The 20,894-nt window shown below is 32.0% G+C and overlaps 2 protein-coding genes across 7 annotated transcripts in view; one reads left to right on the top strand and one right to left on the bottom strand.

The window, feature by feature from the left end:
- LOC115874730 (breast carcinoma-amplified sequence 3 homolog) overlaps positions 1 to 4,148 on the bottom strand; it is a 29,946-nt gene extending 25,798 nt beyond the window's left edge. The window contains exons 1-2 of one of the 3 annotated variants that reach the window (XM_030889996.1): positions 4,122 to 4,148; positions 3,870 to 3,926 (exon numbers count right to left, since the gene is read on the bottom strand). In XM_030889996.1, the coding sequence (XP_030745856.1) occupies positions 3,870 to 3,894 (25 nt within the window). In that variant the 5' untranslated portion in view covers positions 3,895 to 3,926; positions 4,122 to 4,148. The other 2 variants (XM_030889995.1, XM_030889997.1) reach the window with 2 other exon arrangements.
- Positions 4,149 to 4,620: 472 nt separating this feature from the next.
- The window catches only part of LOC115874727 (myotubularin-related protein 13), a 44,021-nt gene continuing 27,747 nt past the window's right edge, over positions 4,621 to 20,894 (top strand). The window contains exons 1-25 of one of the 4 annotated variants that reach the window (XM_030889989.1): positions 4,621 to 4,984; positions 5,039 to 5,112; positions 5,170 to 5,325; positions 5,377 to 5,508; positions 5,562 to 5,686; positions 5,745 to 5,918; positions 5,973 to 6,135; positions 6,189 to 6,433; positions 6,492 to 6,565; positions 6,620 to 6,777; positions 7,228 to 7,317; positions 7,371 to 7,492; positions 7,580 to 7,594; positions 8,349 to 8,457; positions 8,564 to 8,723; positions 8,783 to 8,994; positions 9,219 to 9,391; positions 9,450 to 9,638; positions 9,819 to 9,937; positions 9,995 to 10,085; positions 10,184 to 10,300; positions 10,359 to 10,471; positions 11,051 to 11,168; positions 11,222 to 11,507; positions 11,560 to 11,753. In XM_030889989.1, coding sequence (XP_030745849.1) covers positions 4,930 to 4,984; positions 5,039 to 5,112; positions 5,170 to 5,325; positions 5,377 to 5,508; positions 5,562 to 5,686; positions 5,745 to 5,918; positions 5,973 to 6,135; positions 6,189 to 6,433; positions 6,492 to 6,565; positions 6,620 to 6,777; positions 7,228 to 7,317; positions 7,371 to 7,492; positions 7,580 to 7,594; positions 8,349 to 8,457; positions 8,564 to 8,723; positions 8,783 to 8,994; positions 9,219 to 9,391; positions 9,450 to 9,638; positions 9,819 to 9,937; positions 9,995 to 10,085; positions 10,184 to 10,300; positions 10,359 to 10,471; positions 11,051 to 11,168; positions 11,222 to 11,507; positions 11,560 to 11,753 — 3,464 coding nt within the window. In that variant the 5' untranslated portion in view covers positions 4,621 to 4,929. Of the gene's footprint in view, positions 4,985 to 5,038; positions 5,113 to 5,169; positions 5,326 to 5,376; positions 5,509 to 5,561; positions 5,687 to 5,744; positions 5,919 to 5,972; positions 6,136 to 6,188; positions 6,434 to 6,491; positions 6,566 to 6,619; positions 6,778 to 7,227; positions 7,318 to 7,370; positions 7,493 to 7,579; positions 7,595 to 8,348; positions 8,458 to 8,563; positions 8,724 to 8,782; positions 8,995 to 9,218; positions 9,392 to 9,449; positions 9,639 to 9,806; positions 9,938 to 9,994; positions 10,086 to 10,183; positions 10,301 to 10,358; positions 10,472 to 11,050; positions 11,169 to 11,221; positions 11,508 to 11,559; positions 11,754 to 20,894 lie in introns of all 4 variants that reach the window. The other 3 variants (XM_030889988.1, XM_030889992.1, XM_030889990.1) reach the window with 3 other exon arrangements.

The following is a 20,894-nucleotide window of genomic DNA, read 5'->3' as shown; positions in this document are numbered from 1 at the left end:
ATTGAGTTTAGTAAATTTTGAAGCAAATCTAGTTGTATAAATAATATCCTTTAGTATTGATCATTAAATTCCTCTAAATAATTTTGTAAAATTCCAGTATTTTGTGAAACTATGCAAAAATATATTTTAAAAGTCATCTATTAAAAGATGCTGTAATACACTCACTGGCACGAAAAAGGGGCAAAAAGGCTTAAAATTTTGATGTATTTTAATTTAAAATTTAATATATTTTGTTCTAGTGGGCCGATTTTGATGAATTTTTAAACAATTTGTACCTAAATTATTAGGCATTTCAGTGTCTCTTTCTAAATTAAAAATGAAGTTGCCTTCTGTCAATTATACGAGAGAAATCAAAATGTTGATATTTTGGTGAAAGTTTGAATCACCCTGTGGAATATGTTAGCAATGCAAGGAATTTAAAAATAATTTTATCATCTAGGTACATCTTTTCTCGATAGATTTTTGATTCATCTCAATATCTTTATTTTTATTGGAGATATTCGCTTTTAAATTAGACATTCCAGAATTTTAGCACTGATTTGTGTCCTTATTTTTTATTCTTAATCTAAGGTCCTTATCAATAGTGTTTACTGTTTTTGTAATGTCACTGTCATTGAAAAGTCATATTATTATTGCATAGATAAATGCAACAAGTTTAGATTGGAAAGCCCGTAAAAATTTTGGGTCGCGAAATTATTTTGGGTCGCGACCGTTATACGCGATCTGGCGCTGCTATAGCGGTCGCTAAGAACAACGGCAAACAAAAACAGAAATAATTTTCTCTTGTCAAAGTCAGAATCTTCAAAAATCATAATAATCTTTCAAAATCTAAACCGCTCTCATTAAAGAAATTCCGAAAAGTGTTTATAGCGTCCATTTACAAAGTAATAATTGCTATCTTGTGAGTTTAATTCAAGTTTTATTTACTCCAACCGGTGATAATTGTGAAAAAGTGGCATTAAAAACTTAAAAAGCTGTGCTGTGAACTGTGAACTGCAAAAACCATAGTGAATCGTGGCATAACGTCGGTTTCCAATGTTTCATAGGTTTGGTTGTGATTTCATACATGCGTCCTTATATAAAATAAAGTTTCTTGTATGCAACACACTGTCTTTTACTTATAAAATTAAAGGAAAATAATAATAAATTTGAATAAACAATATTTGGCGATATAATTTTCAAAAGTTTTGGGTCGCGACCGTTGCAAAAATAGCGCCAAATAGTGTTTACATTGTCCTTATGGGCACTTTCCAATCTAAACTTGTTTCATTTATCTATGTATTATTGTTTATTGGCGTTTACTCTAGTAGAGTATGAGTAGAGTTACTGCTTTAATTGATCATTGTAGAGATCAACTTTTGGACTTAAACCGATATCTGCTAGAGTAACTGCAAATTTTGTCCTATGCTATTCTAGCCTGGGGACATACAGCCCAACTAAGAGGATCTTCGGCTTGCAAAGGGCGGCTGTGCGAGTCTTCGCTGGGCTTGTATATCGGGCCGACTGTGGAGAGGCATTCAGGGCTGTGGGTGTGTTGACTGTCCCGTCAGTGTATATAATGGAAAATCTCCTTTATGTAAAAAAGAACCCAGACCTTTATAGGGTCCATGGAGAAGTCCATCACCATGAGACAAGGGGTAGGGATAGACTTGTGCCAATCTACCACCGATTGACTACGTGCTAAGATGGACCTGGGTACCTGGCCAGTTAAATTTTATAATAAATTACCCAAGGAAATTGCAGACATGCCCCTCTTGCGGTTTAAGACTGAGGTTAAGGGCCTGCTGATGCGGTATTCCTGTTATTCCTTCCAGGAATTTTTAAATATTAGATTTTAGTGTTTTTAGGTTAATTGTTGATGCCATTATTCTATTTAGTGTTTTAATGTTTTAATGTCTATATACAATTATTTTTAACTTAGTACTAGTAACTTATTTATGTTTTTAAGCTTGATTTTTTCTTTTTTTATCACCATGTGTAATGTGACCTGTGTAAATACTATTGTATGCAACACCAATAATGAATTTGAATTTGAAAACAGACAATACTAATATGATTTTTCAGACAGTGACATTACATAAATCATAAAAACTATTTTATAGGTTTGTTGACTAGGACCAAAGGCAAAGGCATGGTTTTAATGTAAAAAATACAAAAAATGTTAGTGTTGACTTCAAAAGTGAATATCTCCAAAGGAAATGCAGTTATTGAGATGAGTGAAAAAACAAACTATTGAGAAAAGATACAGCTAGATGCTAAAATAAGTGTTACCTTTTTTTGCATTGTTAACGTACTCCACAGGGTGTTCCAAACTTTCCCCAAAATATCAACATTTTGTTTTTCCTCGTATAATTAACAGATGGGAACTTTCATTTTTAATTTGAAGACAGAGATACTTAAAAGTCAAATAATTTAGCTACAAATTGCTTAAAAAATCATCAAAATCGGTCCACTAGAACACACTATATAAAACTAAAATACATGAAAATTCTAAGGCGTCCGTTTTTCGTGCTGGTGAGTGTATTATTTGTTGTAAATTTACTTTTATCAGTGTAACCAAAACGACGGTTTTGTTGTAAAACTAAATGATCCTGTTAGATCACACATTTTCCATCTTAGTTCAGTTCAAGTAAAACAGTTCGTATTTTTGTCTACAGACAATGTTTTACTTGATACATTTTACCTGAACAGGTAAGACTTAAGGTAAAATGTTATATTATATAAGCTTTAAATGTATTTTATCACTTTATTTTATCACAAAAATATCCAGTAATAAACAAATAATATAATTATCAATACTGTATATACAAATAGCCAATTTTAGATAAAAAAAGACCCAAAAATGTTTGGAAAGGCACGAAAACCTTGAAACAGAAAAATTTAGAATTTGTTTGGCAACAAACACAAAGGGTGTGGAACCAAAACAAATAGATCAGAGTGATCTTGAATATTTCAAGGACAGTATTCCACTAACATATCCATTATACCATCGTTTAATTAAAGACCATTAGCTGAACGTTATACAATAATACTTACTTAAATTATGCGATCTATTAGAGAAAAATCACTGAATATATAACTGCGTCATTTCGCTACACAAAAGAAACATCGACATTTGTACGATCAAGAAGAAACCTGCTGTGATTGTGTTGCGCGAATAATTGAGTTAATTAAAATATGCCCTATAGATCTACCCGTATTACGCGAAAAAACTCAAGAAATAATTATACAGTGTTATTTTTAAAAATAAACATTTATGTTCCACAGCAATCACTCGCCAGCAACTGTCATCTAAGCACAACATATATCAGCTGATTGGATAGAAAAACAACAACCTCTCTCATTTCCTAACAAAGAAACCCGAGAGAGACAGGCACGGAGACAGGATATTGTTGTCTTCGTCTTTTTCTAATTAAAATAAAAAAAATTGGGTTTGTCAATATTTTTGCCTGATTTTTGCCTTTTCATTTTGTGAAATCTAGATACACAGTTAAATGATTATTCCAGATTATTCGTACCAAAGATTCGTACACAGATTAACATAGGTTTTTACAAGTTTTGCTTATAAAAAAGAACAGTGTTCAGTACAAAACAAGAAATACTTTCTTTTTTATATTGAACAAGAATGAAACCGATTATATGTTACTTCATATTATAATAAAGCTAGCTAGATTTTATTTAAAAAATTAATTTAATTAAATTCATTTATTGTTCTTTCTATTTTCTGTATCATTTTAAAAATATGGTCATCTTGTTATTTTCAGGAATACTGATAAATTTGAGTCTGAAGAGTTATTCAACCAGTACAACATATCAATTAAAATTAAAATTATTTTTGTATTCAAATTTAATTTTAAATTTGAACTTACCACTTGCTTTTTCCGCTTCTTCCATGATGAGGCGTTAGATGAATGTTAGTCGGTCGTCTAATTATATCAAAATTATTCTTAATTATGGGTATAAATTAATATTATGATGTGTAATTTTACGTATAAATTATTTTTAATAAAGAAAATCACAAGCAAATTATATGTCCACAGTTACAACCTATATCAACTATAAAGACAAACAACAATAACTCAGATAAGTATCTAGGAATATGTTTTAAGGTTTTAACTTACATTGCTATGAAAGAAAAAGCAAAATTTTATTCCCCTCCTTTCAATAAGTAGACAAATGTCTTGAAACTGTTTTTATACTATTTAAGTAAAAAAACAGATTCTCATAAACGAGAGAAAAAACAATTCTTCAGTGAAACGACAAAAAGTTCACTACGCAAAAATAAACCGACTTTCCATAAATAAAATTTACAAAAAACTACTTTACATATTTCGAGACAGTAGAAAAAATTAATTTGTTTATTTACTGCTCTGTTTACTGCTTCTATTATACAAAATTCATCTGATTTGATCCTATATTATTTGAATTCTGATTTGAATGCTAGCGAATGCCCGCCTTTATTTATTATTTATATAGTTCCAATAAAATATAAAATCATATATAAAAGTTTTACGGTCTTTTTAGCGGATGACGACAAACGGTATAGTGGCTGACAAAGTGTCTCTATTAATTTTTAAAATTTTTGGCAACATTGTAAATGTCACGAAATCTATCAACGTCAAAATGTCAAAATTAGTTTAAAGTTGTTCGTTTCGTGTAAAAATGGCGTAAAGATTTTTGTTTAGAAATTACAAATAATTTGTGGGTGTGGCTATTTAATTAATATAAACAAATACTAAAGTTATGAGTTTAACTGTTATATATTAAAATTAAATAAAGGAAACCAACTTCAGTTAAAAACTGTGACAGATCATACAAGCCTTAATTTGAACTAGCGAAATAATTTTTCAAGTTGGACTGTATTGGTTTCAAATAAAAATGAGATTTAAGGAAAGAACCTCGTTAAGGCTTAAAATACGTAAATAAAAAATGTCCAGACTAGCCGATTATTTCGTCATTGTAGGGTATGATAATGAAAAAGAAAGTATGTGTTAACATTACATACTTTGATATGAAACTGATAATAAATTGTTTTCAGGAAGTGGAATAATACTGCAACGATTTCCAGAGAAAGACTGGCCAGATACACCATTTATAGATGGAATAGAATGGGTAGATTATATTTTAAGTAATAACATAGATGTTTTGTTGATAATTTTTTGTGTATAGTTTTGTCAGCCGCAAGGATGGACTTTATCAACAGAAAGACAAGAACCAAGGTTCTTCGTATCCGTTCTTACAGATATAGACGCAAACCGCCACTACTGTGCTTGTCTCTGTTTTAATGAAACTGTTTCAATAACTCCTAGTAAACCTGTTGATGAAGTGAGTATTATTATGAGTTGAAAAAAAATCCTGTTTTAATATTACTTATAGGAAGAGGATGCAGTTGATGGAGACTCAAATCTTCTGAAGCCTATACTTCCAACAATATCTCATAGTAGCATTATGTATGCACCTAAATGTTTAGTACTTGTTTCTAGGTTGGATTATATAGAAACGTTTAGAGTATGTGAATTTTAATATATTTTTAAACTACATGATTATTAGTTCTTTTTTAGAATTGTCTTGGCATAATATATTGTGTGTACATAGAAAATATACCTGTGCCTCTAGAAACTTTAGTAGGCAATATATTAGGCTGTATACAAGTACCTCCTCCTGGTGGACCTCAAGTACGGTTTAGGTATAGCATCAATTATATTTATGGAGTAGATATATGTATTTATTTTATTATATTCTAGTATTGGTGCTGGAGACAGACAAGCTTTACAACCACCCTTGTCTCCTTCCTTACCAGTAACACACTCTTCTGTTAATTTGTTATTTCAGCAATTAGGTATAAGAAATGTTTTAGTGTTATTTTGTGCCATAATGACAGAACACAAGATACTCTTCCATTCGAAAAGCTATAATAGGTAAGTATCAATTTTTTTCACAGTTTAAAGATTATTAACTTGTTTCAATTTAAGGTTAACTGAAGCTTGTAGAGCATTAACAGCTCTAATGTACCCCTTTAGGTACACCCATGTTTATATACCATTGCTTCCTGCTGCTTTAGTAGAAGTCTTATCTACACCCACTCCATTTATAATGGGTGTTCACTCATCTTTAAGAAATGAAGTAGCCGAACAGGTATTATAATCATATGAAAATTAGGTGAGTAATTAATATAGTGTATTTTTCAGATGGATGTTATTGTAGCTGATCTGGATGGTGGGTCAATTATAATTCCAGATGGTATATCGGTACCTCTTTTATCTGAACCTCTTTTAAGTAACACTCAAGAAGCTTTAAGTCTGATTTTACAACCTGAGCTTATGTGCGCCGACCATGCGTTTCCACCACTAGCTGTGAGAGCTCCACAAGCTCTAATGCTTGATAAGGAGATTAGAGCTGTTTTTATGAGGACTTTTGCTCAACTTCTTCAAGGGTTAGATTTAGTAGAACATTATTTGTTTCCAATATATAATATTTTCATCACGTTGCAGTTATAGAAGTTGTTTAACTTTGATTCGTATACATCCCAAACCAGTAATTACCTTTCATAAGGCGGCGTTTTTAGGCAAGATATTTAACAAATAGAAAATTTTTATTCTATAAAAAGCTAAAATTTTAGGTGAAAAAAATTTAAGGGAATGTGATTTTACTACTAGAGTGTTGGATTGTATGTTTTTTACTAGTTTTGTGTCGGAAAGAGGTCCATCGTGGCGTCCTTGTGATGTCTGGGACGAATTATACAGTTCCATAAATGATCTGATTAAAAAAGAGCATCAGGTAGGTCTTATTTCTTTAAATAATAATAAAACATTTTTTAAAACCAGATATAGTACAAATGATAGTACAACTTATGTCAATTTTATACCTTATACAAAAAGAAAATTATCATAATTTTTAAAAATGCCATTACCTGATTTTCACCTATTTATTTACACCTTGTTTGGTATTCTATGTAACAACATATGCTTTGTCTTTGAAGTTAAGAAAGTATTTAATATTTAATAGTAATATAAGGTTATTGAAATAAATACTACCATTTGTTTAATATTATTACATATTTCTATAACAACATATGTCTTGTTTCTTAAGTTAGCAAGTAATTAATGTTAATAAGAAGTCTATTTAGTTTTAGACAATAAAATATTGTATATATTAAGTTGTCTGTTGGTGGAAATATTCCTATTTCATAACATTATTTTATGAAAAAAGAAATCATACAATTTTCAGGAACCAAGATTGATTTTAATGCATATACAAGAGCTGGCAGCCCAGTTATATACCAATGAAATTCCCAACCCCCAATCATATGCACAAAAGGTAAAATTTTAGCTTTTATACCTACTCTCTTTAACTGAAGGTATATTTTACAGATCCCAGTACCTCCAGAGGGCGCTTTTGCCAGAATCCATCAGCCTCCTTTGCCTAGCATTAATGTCGTCTTGGTTCAAGCAATAATCAATGAGGGCATGTCCAAAAACGACTTAAAATCTAGGTAAGTTCAACTTTTTTTTAACATTTTGAATTAGAAGTTGTTTGATTTTTAACTAATCAAAATTATTTTTGATTTAACCTTATGTAGTGATGATCTCAGTTGGTAAGTTTTATGTAAAGTATATAATGTGTAAATGTAAATAAATGGTCTGTTACTTATTGTTTATAATTTATTTGTTGAAAACATTTGGCTTATTTTTTCTTATGTTGTCCACTAATATTTTTTAATGTAATTATCGTGGTATCTATAAGTATACTTAAGGCCCGTCTACACATAAAGTTTTTCCTGCCGGTTTTGCGTGTCAGACAAAACGGACGATCATCTAGATATAGAGAATTCAGTTCAAGGAAAACAGATCTTTTTTTCTTCTACACCCAAGGTTTTACTTGATACATTTTGGCTGAACAGATAAGACTGACAAGTAAATCTTTATGTACAGATGGAGCTTTAGGTTGATTTGATGTCTACATTTTCGATTTTTTGCTTTGATACAGGGTGTACCAGAAATTCCCAACAATTATATCGGGGAAATATTTAAATTATTATTTTTTATTTGTTTATAGCTTTTTCGCACGCACTGTATGTATATTGTACTAATTTTTGTGCCTATAATACAGTATGTAACTAAATGTGAGTATGGTCTCTGAAACAATAGAATTATGTTGGAAAATTATCATCTTTTATCTGGAAAGACTGGGCCTCATGTAGGCTAAAATGATTAAAAATGCTAAAACACGGGATTATAATTATTTATGTTCGTAGAATACAATTATTCTGTATACGCTGTTGACTTAAATTGTGTCTATGTTTGTGTTGCTGTTTCTATGTTTGTCATATTCTTTAAATGTATCTTCAGGCTATCCTCCCTCAGACCAATCCAACCGAGGATAGTACCGATGGGACCTCACATTTCGAATCTGCGGGACAACAAAAATATCGTCAGCAATTCAGCGCGAAGATTAGAAGTATGTATTAACAAAAACACATTTGGTTTTTATTAGATATTTGAAATATTTTCTACTGTACATCTAATTCTTTATATGTATGTGTAAAAAGGGTATTATTCTGTAGGTTCTTCGCAATTGCGTTAATTGTATATTCGAAAATAAAATATCCGATGCTAGAAAAACGTTTCCTGCAGTCTTAAGAGCGTTGCAATCCAAACAAGCACGTTTAGCGCTTTGTAATGAACTATCTCAGCAAGTCAGTGGCACCAAAGCTATGCTGGAAGGTACAAAAATCTAATAAACATATCATTTATTTTCTTAATATATTTATTTTGATCTACAGATCAACAGTTTGACTTGGTGGTACGTCTGATGAACTGTGCCCTACAGGACGATAGTTCCATGGACGAATACGGTGTAGCATACGCCCTTCTGCCCTTAGCCACCATTTTCTGTCGAAAATTATGCACTGGCATTATCCAGTTTGCCTATACGTGCATACAAGAACATGCGGTATGGCAAAACCAGCAATTTTGGGAAGCTGCTTTCTACCAAGTAAGATTTATATTATAGTAAAAGAGATTTTATACTTTGTTGGGATTATTATCTTATTTTTTTGTTTTCTTTTAATAAGTTTATATTGTTACAATAATAAATTGCAAACATTTTTAAGCGTTATTTAAAACTGAACTACTGAAATCAGCAATTCATTTATTTGTGCCTATTAGAAAAATTCTAGAGAATTTATTTTTTCAAATTGTAATTTTTTTATTTTCTAGGATGTACAGAAGGAACTTAAAGCTTTATACACGTCCAGAGTGGAAAGTCTTGTAACAAACGAACATCTCAGCCCTCTATCTCCAAGAGACAAAGATCTAACTTGGCACAGAAGATCTGTTTTATCAAGAATGCAGGAAACCTCTGCTTTGGAAATCGCAGCAGAACAGATGAGGTTTGCTTGTATTAAATCAAATTAAGAAGAGATTTGTGAGATATTTTTATGGTTTTAGGTTATGGAACTCTATAGATCAAGAGAAACAGAAGGAGTTGATTACTTGTGAGGAGAACACGATGTACAGTCAGGCGATACACTATGCCAACAGGATGGTTTATTTGTTAATTCCTCTGGATGTTGGAAACAAAACGAACAAACATGAGAATTTAGATGACGAAAGAGCCAGTAATAGTATAGCCAACAGGTATAATTTTTCGAAATAGCCATGTCATTTCCAAAATCTCAGAAATAATTCCTTAACTTAGCAGTAGTTTCTGGAAATATATATAAAATATATCTTTTACTTTTGGTAGTTCAAATGTACTTTTAATTTTATTTTCTGCATAAAAACTTAAAAATTACGTTATTTTAGTGTTATTTATAGTGTTGCAGAAAGCGATAGTGTCGATGCCGAATCAGGATTTGAAGATCAAGATCCTAGCGAAACAGGAAGTACCGTCATACGCATAGTTTCTAGATTTATTGATAGAGTTTGCAACGAAGGTCAGTCTAATCTGTTTCCTTATGCAGTATATATATTATTTTTTAATTGAATTATAGGAGGTGTAACTAGAGACCATATTAGAAACTTGCATCAAATGATACCTGGAGTAGTTCATATGCACATTGAGACATTGGAAGGTGTTTACAGGTAAATTTAAATAAAATTTAAAAAATCAACATTAATTTGCATGTTGTAAGTAAAATACTGAAATACTGAAATAATTGAATGTCTATTTTTTTCTTTAGGGAGTCTAAGAGACGTCCTCCCATTCAAAAACCAAAAATCCTTACTCCGAATTTACTCAATGGAGAAGGGCTAATAATGGACGGTGGATTACGGGTTTATCTTTTACCAGATGGAAGGTAAATTAGTTATTTCTTCAATAGTTTATATAAACATGTAATTTTGTATCGTTTTTAGGGAAGAAAGTGTTCCAGGGTTGCTTGGTGCTCCGCCATTACTGCCAGCAGAAGGTGCTATTTTCCTGACTAATTACAGGATTATTTTTAAGGGAACACCCTGTGATTCTTTTGGTGAGTGTCGTTGCTGCAAAAAATACTACTGTATCAGTATGTAAAGGTTTACGTCTCAAATTTTAAATCAAATGAGTATCTAAAGTCTTAGATCTTTATTATATTGTAATACTAATTAATTTTTTAATCCTTTTTTTAGATCCTTTATCTAAAATATTAGATCTTTATACTGCACTACCCTTTTTTTATAAGATTTAAGAGATCTTATATCTAAATAATTTAGAACTTCTATCAAACTATTAGTCTCTATACTAATGTGAACTGCTACTTTGTTATAATTCTAAGATCTTAGAACTAAGGGTGGAACTAGATCTTATAGCTAAATATTTTAAACTTTATATATCTAAAATATTAAATTTCTATACTATGCTACTACTACTTTATAAAAAAAATACTAGATATTATACTGATTTTATGTGAAAAATCTAAGCTCTTTATACTGTGCTACTTTTTTTGTTACAAATCTAAAATTTTAAATCTTAAACCTTTAAACTGTGGTAGTTCAAATGTACATTTATTTAATATAACATTTCTGGTATTATTTTTTTGTACATAAGTAAAAGTAACCCAATCTTTTAGCCTGTGAACAAGTAATTGTACGTTCTTTTCCTGTAACATCTCTAACAAAAGAAAAGAAAGTAGCTGTGCAATATCTGGCTCATTTGGACCAATGGTTACAAGAAGGTCTACAATTAAGGTAAATAAAAATTGACTACTATATTGAATAATTTGTAATTAAATAATCTTTAGATCTTGTACATTCCAACTGATGAAACTAGCTTTTGACGAAGAAGTAACAGCCGAAAATATCGATAACCTTAGGAAATTAATTCATAAAATTAGACATCCGCCGAGTTTCTGGCATTACTTTGCTTTTGCTGGACAGGTTACAGTGAGTGAAACTCCACTGCATAAAAATAAAGAGAAAAATGCAACTCTGAAGGGTTTTGCAAAGAAGACCCTTCTAAAAACCGCAAGAAAGGCCGGCTTTAAACAAAAATCGTCTTCAAAAAGACAGAAATATGTTTTACCCAATGTAGGGTTAATGCTTATTTTTATCTTGTTAAGTACAGTTAATTTCTTTTTAGGTAACGTTAAACAATTCAAACAAATATTTGACGTCGCCTGGCAGAATGACTTTACCTCTGGAAGATTTTAATAATGACGACGATATCTCTATTGATGATTTTGAAAGTAATCCTCTTCCGATCACTCCAACACCCACAGATGCAAAAACTTTAGAAAGAATGGTCGAGAGAAGTTATGTAAGGGATTGGCAAAGGTAAATATATTTTTGTACGCATTTAGCTACAGAATTACCTAACCATACAGAAGCGACCACAAGTGAGTTTATCATATATTTATAAAGTAACCATATTGATTCCAAACTGCATTCTGTTAAGCCAAGCCGGTGAAATGGGTATATAAATGTTCTGAAGAAATTTGCATATGTCGCTCAGTTAGCTCTGCTCAAGCGTAGTGCGTAAGCCTGGATTATCGATCGGATAACTAGACTAATATGAGACTCAATGAGGTTATATACAGGGAGACGCTATGAGCATTTAAAGTGCTTGCGAAAAATGGTAACACTAGGCGTGGCTTAAGCCAGCACCAATATGGCGGCATTAGCAGGGCCGGATTACAGAAACTTCTTTGAAAAATGTTATTTTACACAATATAACGACCTCAACTTTTTTAAATAAAAAATTAATTAATCAAAATAACTACAAAACCTACAATTTTTTCAAAAATATAAATTACAAGATTAGTTTTAATGACTATATACTATGTATATTTAAGGAGAAAACACAAAAAAATAATACACATTAAATAAATTAAATTTTATTGCTCACTAAATAACACTATTTTGTTGCTAGTATGTCTTAAACTAATTGCCTTGTTTTTATTGATGTATCTAACAATAATAACCTTAACATTTTTAAAAAAAATTAGAAAAAAAGCGGAAAATAATTAAACATGATTACTGATTTACCATAATTAACATTTTGATAATCATTAAAATTTAGAAATCTTAGGAAATGATTATTTATTTGAGATATTTTATTGAGATGTTCTGTCAAAACAGTTATCAGAAAAATGTTTCGAGCATAGAACACTACCTGATGTAGCTTGCCAGTTTCTCCTGTTCAGAAACTTCACCTAAGCTTCTCGACGGATGGGATTTTGAAACCTAAAAAATCAAATTTAATATAATATTTATTTGATAAAAATTTTCTAAAAAGAGAGCAAAATTTATATACTACGTACTAAATTTAAAATGTTCTGATATAAAATTTTATTAAAATAATAAATGTTTATCAATAAATATAAGTTGTTAAGACTTTATCTGCAAAAGTAAATTTACTTTGTTGATTTTATAATATTTATCTAAAAATTGAAGCTATACTATATAAAGTTTGTACATAGTATATGCTAGCAGATGCTAAAAAGGAATGTAAATAAATGTTTAAGTACAAAATCTTAGTGTAAAAATAGAAAAATAAACCGTAGTTAAAACAAAACTTTTAAATTTGGCCTAGCCAAATACTCTTTCCTGTCAAAAAAAGTATATGTAGTTGTAGACGATTGTGTTGCCGAGTACAATTTGCAACAAATATTTTAAGATGGTGTGAATTTTTAATAATGACTTTATTTATTGTAAAATACAAAGTTCTAACAATTAAGATACGATACGATATATCTAGACGGTCGTCAACAGCTGACTCTTCTTCGGTGCTGGTCACGTACGCCCTCTTTTCACTTCTTGGCGACAGAGGCGCTGTCGTTGTTCGCGCCATATTCAAATAACAAAAAAGACCGAACATGCCGCCCCCCTTGAAGTCAGCGTGGCTTCAATAATTATAATTGTAAATCTTCACTTGGTAGTACACACAACTTGACAGCAGGTCTCTTCACAGTGTTTACTGAAGTTCTGACAGTGGCTGTCCTAACTACGCCGTCCGATCCAGGATGGATTTCTTCAACAATACCCAAACTCCATTTCAAAGGAGGAATATTGTCTTCTTTAATTAAAACAATGACACCAGGCTTGAGCAATTGAGAATAATTTCGTTGCCATTTAGAGCGTTGTTGTAACTCTGAGATAAATTCCTTCGACCATCTTTTCCAAAAAATGCTGAATTATTTTTTTGCAGCATGTGAAATCTGGACAAACGACAGTTTGGGATTGTAGTGTAGTCATCTTCTGGTATGGTCGTAATCCTTTCTCCGATCCAGAAAATGGGAGGTGTTAATGGTTGAATATCGGAAGGATCGTTAGTTAAAGGATATAAAGGTCGGGAATTCAAACAGGTTTCAATTTGAGTTAAAATGGTTAAGAATTCCCTCATAATGTCAGTGGTACATCTTTCATAACCCTTTTATATGAAACTTAGCGGATTTTACTCCTGCTCTCCCATAATCCTCAAAGTGGGGTGCCCTTGGAGGTATGAAGTGCCATTTTACATTATTTAAACTTAGTTCAGTTTGAATTTTATTTTTAGAATTTTTAAGAAATTTATCAAATTCATTTTTGGTGCCAACAAAATTAGTTCCATGATCTGAATAAATATTACCACTAATACCTCTACGAGCAAAGAAACGTCTAAGTGTTGAAATAAAAGCACTTGTTGACAAACTGGTGACTAATTCAATATGAATAGCTTTGGTTGATAAACAAATAAATATACAAAACGTAAGATTTATTATTATTTTATAATTTCGTGTGCACTCATCTTTTAACATAAATGGACCACAAAAGTCAACACCAACATTAAAGAACGGTCTACACTGACTAATTCGATAGGATGGTAAATCACCCATTAGGTGTTCTGAAGGGACCGGATTACATCTGTAACACACAGTGCAATTTCTTACAACTTGTCTAACTAAATTTCTTCCTGAAAGAATCCAAAACTTCTCACGTATGGAAGAAAGTAAAAGTTGAGGCCCTGCATGAAGTAACCTCTTATGTTCATATTCTACAAGAAGTTTGGAGAAGTAATGTTTTCCGGGAAGAATAATAGGAAATTTTTATCATAATTATAATTAGAGTGTCTAAGTCTGCCGCCTACTCTAATTATATTATCAATGATCTATAAAAAGGATGTAATTTTATTAATTTGCTTTTATTATTTACAGATTTTTGAATTGTTTAATGTGGAAAATTCCTTGGCAAAACATCGTTTTGTGGTATTAAACGAATAAGAATATTTAAAGCATTTGTTAATTCTTTGTGTCTAATGAACCAGTTCTTTTATATCAGGATTTTGCAATTTATAGAAAATCTTATACAGTAAGCGGTTACACGTTGTAATTTTGTGAAGGATGAAAATTTTGTTAATAAATCGAAATTGTTTTCATTAGTGGTTACTGTGAATGATAATGGTTTAACTGTTTTCGTTCATTTGAAACATCTATGTCTCATACACTCTCATCAGTGGGAGAATACGTAGGCCATTTTTCCTTAGATGCTGAAAGCCAAGTAGGACCTTTCCACCATAATTGATTATTTATCAAATATCCAGGTGTAACACCTCTAGAGAGAAGGTCGGCGGGATTCTCCTTAGAATTTATATAAAACCATGCATCACTACTAGTGAGAGTTTGGATCTGAGACACAATGATTTCCAGCAACATTTTCCAGTGATGTGACGGTGATAAAATCCAGGATAAAACAATTTGTGAATCACACCAACAGAAGTATCTATCGACCTTGATATCTAAACTATCTTTTACCTTGTTCAGAAGTTGAGCCCCTAGAAGAGCTGCACATAATTCTAACCGAGGCATTGTAATAATTTTTAACGGACTCACACGAGTTTTAGCACAAAGCAAATTTACTGTGATACTATTATCTGTATCTATGGTTCTAATGAATATGCATGCCCCATATGCCTGTTCACTTGCATCAGAAAACAAATGTAACTCAGTAGTGAGTGTATTAGTTGATAATATGCTAACGAGGTATGTTAATATTATTGATGTCTATTAAATGTGATCTGAAATTAATCCAGCTTCTATAGATATCCAAGGGTATAGACTCATCCCAATCGATCTTTGACTGCCAAAGCCTTTGTATTAATATTTTAGCAACAATAATGATTGGAGCAATTAAACCAAGAGGATCAAAAAATTTTAGCGATAGTTGAGAGGATTGTTCTCTTTGTAAAACTAGTGTCATTATTTGAGCAAATACTATATTTAAACGTGTCAGACCTAGAATCCCAAGTAAGACCCAGAGTTTTAGTTTCTAATGACTGATCAAAAAATAATAGTGTTTCAGAAGATGGTTGTTCCTTTACAACTTCAATATTATTCGACATTAATTTTCTAAGTTCAAAACCACCCAAATTTAAAATGAGCAAAATACGAGTTTTAATGTTTAAAACGTCTTCAACTGAAGAACCTTGTTTTGTTTGAATATGATTGTGCAGTGGACTGTTGATTTTTGTGTGTATGTTGTGGATTGAAAGAAGTTGTAACTTCTATGAAACTTTATTTGCTATGTGTGATTTACAAGAATGTGTGTACAATTCTTTTCTTGAACATGGCTGCTATGTCATTCTCTACGTCACCAATATGGCGCACTTTAGGCGCTAAATTCAAATTCTCTATTAAGTAACAAACATGGCGCCGGCCTTGAAATACTTAACTATTTCAATATACAAAATAAAATATTAATTTGAATTAACAATATTAACTTATACAATATCAAAAATGGCACATATTACTAACATATCATAACTTATATTAGTATATCTTAGCTTAATAATACATATCTAGTCTACCTGAGGCAGCGGACAAATTTTATGTATCGCTCTTCTAACAATACCGCCACGGACACGCACCAGCACTACCCGAACCTTATCGTCTTTGCCGGGAATCACCTCCATGATTCTACCCAGTTGCCAACTCATGGGGGGAAGATTTTCGTCCTTGAGGAGAACCAGCGAGCCGATGATAATGTTGCTGTTGTCCTCCTTCCATTTGGAACGTTGTTGTAGGGTATGCAGATACTCATTTGACCAGCGGTTCCAAAAACTCTGCACCATTTGTTGTAGTTTCTTGTAGTGGGACAATCGGTTCAATGGTATATCAACTACTGGTTGTTGAGGAACTGAGACCAGAGCATCGCTACAATTAAGAAATGTCCTGGGGTTAATGGGTAAAGGTCTAAAGGGTCATTTGAAAGAGGGGATAAAGGTCTGGAGTTTAAAATCGCCTCTATTTGAGTCAAGACCGTGTAAAATTCCTCAACGTTAAACTAGCATCTGTAACAACTCGTTTTAAATGATGTTTAAACGATTTTACTGCCGCTTCCCACATGCCTCCAAAATGAGGAGATCTTGCAGGTATGAAATGCCATTCGATAATATGATCTTTAAAATAGTTATAATACTTTTCATTATCGTTTAAGTTTTTTAATATCTTATAAACGTCTTGCATGTTGTTATGAGCACCAACAAAGTTAGTACCGTTGTCAGTATAAATATGTCGACATAGACCTCTCCGAGATACGAATCTCTTAAACGCGTTCATAAATGTTTCAGTAGTAAGATCGGAAACTAACTCAACATGTACGGCCTTAGTAGCTAGACAAACGAATATACATAAATAACATTTAACTAAAGTCCGTGTTCTTGATTTTCCGTCTTTTAAATTGTAAAATCCAGTGTAATCAATGCCACAATGATAAAACGCCCTAGAAGGTGTGATTCGCGATTCAGGTAGATCACCCATTTTTTGAACCGCTGTTTTTGGATTGGTTTTAAAGCACGTGAGGCAATTCTTTAATACACTGCGAACAGCATTACGACCATTAATTGGCCAAAATTTAGTACGCAATCGTGCAAGAATTAATTGACTACCGGCGTGTAAACATTTATGATGCTCGTGTTTTATTAAAAGCTTTGTTAATATGTGTTTTCCGGGCAACAAAATAGGATGTTTTTGTTCGAATGTTAGAGATGAATGTTTAAGTCGCCCTCCTACTCTAATAAGACCATCCTTATCTATAAAAGGATCTAATGATAAAATATTACTATTTTTATGAATCGACTTGCTCTGACATAAAAGAGCTAGTTCTACTGGAAACTCCAGTGCCTGAACCATTTTACACAATACCAGAGTAGCTCTTTCCAACTCGTTATGGGAAAGACCCTTATCTAGTTTATCCTTATTTCTAGAATTATGATTAAATCTTAAAATATAAGCTACTACGCGCTGTAGTTTAGAAAAACTAGAATATCGAGAAAATATTGAACTGTCAGTAATTGTATGATACGTTAAAATAATCTTTTCCTTGCGCATTTCGGGAATTGTATCTATTTTAATTTCACCTTTTGATGGCCAATGATCTATGGATTGAGTAAGCCACTCAGGGCCATGCCACCACAATTTAGAATGTATTAATTTTGAAGGTTGTAAGCCACGAGATACAATATCCGCAGGATTATCTGTGGAAGGTACATGATACCAATCGGAATGTTCACTCAAGCATTGAATCTCTGACACTCTGTTGGCTACAAATGTTTTCCATCTGTTAGGTTGATCATTTAACCACGCCAACACGATTTTAGAGTCTGTCCAAAAGTAACAAGTAACATCAAGTTTCAATGCTTGTCGAACCGTGTTCATTAATTGAGCTAACAATAACGCTGCACATAGTTCTCTCTAAAAAGATATGGTTTTAATCGGTGAAACACGTGATTTAGAACATATTAAATTTGATAAACTATGACCACTGTCATCGGTCGACACAATGTAAATGCAAGCACCGTACGCTACTTCTGATCCATCAGAAAATCCATGTAAATATAACCTTGACGGTTTGGTCAGTATAACATGTCTCGGAATCTGTATTTTATTAATGTCTGTCAGGGTATCGATAAAATCTCTCCAAATGTCTTGAAAATCGCCAGGAATTTCTTCATTCCAGTCTATTTTAATTGCCAGAGCCGTTGTAGGGAATAATTTGCCTCTTATAATGCATGGACATATGAGACCCAGTGGGTCGAAAATAAGTGGCTATTGTAGATAGTATAACCTTTTTTGTAATTGGTTTCTTTAAGTCTTTATATGTTATAAGATACTGAAATATATCAGTTTCTTGTATCCCAATATATACCTAATGTTTTCCTTTCATATCTGATGATATCACGTACTGAGATTGGCTTTCATTTTCTGACTCTTTATTTAAACTGGTATTAAGAACTTCTTGTTTATTTGATCGCCATTTCCTCAGCGTTAAGCCTGAATTCGATAAAACTCTTTCCAGCCCTGATTTTAACGCTATAGCTTCTTCAATGGTGGATGCTCCGCAAATTAAATCGTCCATATAAAAATTATTTAAAATTGCATCACTAACTTTAGGGTCAGTATCCTTGCAATTAAGCCCAATTTGATGTAGAGTACGTGTGGCTAGAAAGGAAGCGCTAGCTGTTCCATAAGTAATTGTATTCAACTGATAATGTTTAACTTCTTGCGATGGTTCTTTGCGCCATACAATTCTTTGTAAATTGCGCTGCGATTCATGGACAAATATTTGTCGGTACATTTTTGCAACGTCCGCTGTAATGACTACATTAAATATGCGTAAGTGTACTAAAATATCAAACAAGTTTCTCTGAACAACAGGACCTATCATCATCACATCATTCAAAGACAACCCTGATGCCGTTTTAGATGATGCATCAAAAACTACTCTTACACGTGTAGTACTACTATCTTCTTTTACTACCGCGTGATGTGGTAAATAATTATGTATTTCATTGGATTTATCTAATTCGATATTAACTCTTGACATATGACCTAAGTCTTCGTATTCTTGCAGAAATTCATGATATTGTTTACGTAAGTCATCATTGCGTGCTAACTTACTTTCCAGGTGCTTTAAACGCTGGATTGCTGTGCTTACTGATTCACCTAATTCAGTATGATTGCTCTTCAACGGAAGTTGTACTGTGTAACGACCGGTAGTGTCCTGTTCAAAATGTTTTCGAAAATGTATTTCACAATCAAGTTCTTCATTTGACAACTTAGTATTATCAGATGACAGATCTTCAATTTGCCAAAAACGCTCGAGTTGATCGTTTAGAAATTTATCATTTTGCGTAAAAAGACAATTGGAAGCTACATTAGAACAAGAGACTATTTGAGAAGAGTTTGACTCAGGAATTTGTAATGGACCGGCTAATATCCAACCTAATTTAGTTTGTTGTAAGATAAGACCAAATTTATTTAGTTCGATTTTGCCTGATGATAGTAAAGAAAAGAAAACTCCGCTGCCTAACAGCATGTCTATCTTTCCTGGTTTATTATACTCTGGATCTGATATTTGAATATTGTCTGGAATGTTCAACTCGGAAGGACTAAAATAATACTGTGGCAACTCACTTGTTATTTTGTTTAAAATTAAAAATGACAGATTTGAACTATAATGAGCTATCAGTTGACTTAACTTTGGCAAAAACTCTTTTATTAATATTTAACTTTGTTTGATTAATTCCTGTTACCGGTATTTGAATCGGTAAAGCGTCTAATTTCTAGCCCCTTTGAATAATTCATGAGTCATAAAATTCGATTGAGAACCTGAATCTAATAATGCTCTACATTTGACAGGCTTATTATTTATATCAAAAACATGTATTTGCACGGTGGATAACAATACCTGCTCGTTTACTGATTTGGAATGTAACAAATTTTGTTCTAGAGAAGTCACGTTCACGATGGAATCTTCTGCATTTGACAGAACCTGACGTTCTTGTGATATGTGAACACTGGAATGTGTTGGTTGAACTGTAGATAATTCTGTGCAATTTGATGTAGGTGATTCTGTGACGTTTTTTTCTTTGACAATATAATTATTGAAATGCAGTACAGTGTTATGTCGTTTATGACATTGCTTACAAGCACTACTACTTCGACATGTATTTACTGAATGTCCGAATTTTAAACAATTACAGCATATATTTAATTTGTTTAATTCCGTATATCTTGCCTTAGGAGAAAGAGCTAATAATTTATCACATTTGTAAATCATGTGATTATCTCTGCAAAACCTACAATCAGTTTTAAATTGCTCATTGGCTTTGGTGACTAAATGACTTGATGAACGCATGAATGATTTATCTGACTTAACTCCTACTACCTTATTTGTTTCACGAGTGTCTAATGTTTCGAGCAACTGAGCTTTATTTTTAAGAAAATCTAAAAATATAGTTATATCTGGTAGCTGATCTGACTTTAAAGATGCTTCCCATTCGCGTCTTGTATGATTATCTAATTTATTGCTTAAAATATAAATCAATAATGTATCCCAGGTATTGACTGGTTGTCCTAATGACTTTAAAGCTCTTTGATGTTTAGAAAAACCGTCTATAATTTTTCTTAAGATACCGTGATTTTCTTTGCTCATAACGGG

The sequence above is a fragment of the Sitophilus oryzae genome, unplaced genomic scaffold, assembly GCF_002938485.1.
Source record: "Sitophilus oryzae breed Bouriz unplaced genomic scaffold, Soryzae_2.0 scaffold_1297_pilon_pilon, whole genome shotgun sequence".
Taxonomy (NCBI): domain Eukaryota; kingdom Metazoa; phylum Arthropoda; class Insecta; order Coleoptera; family Curculionidae; genus Sitophilus; species Sitophilus oryzae.
The sequence above is the reverse complement of the archived record's forward strand: the minus strand, read 5'-3'. Positions and strand labels throughout refer to the sequence as shown.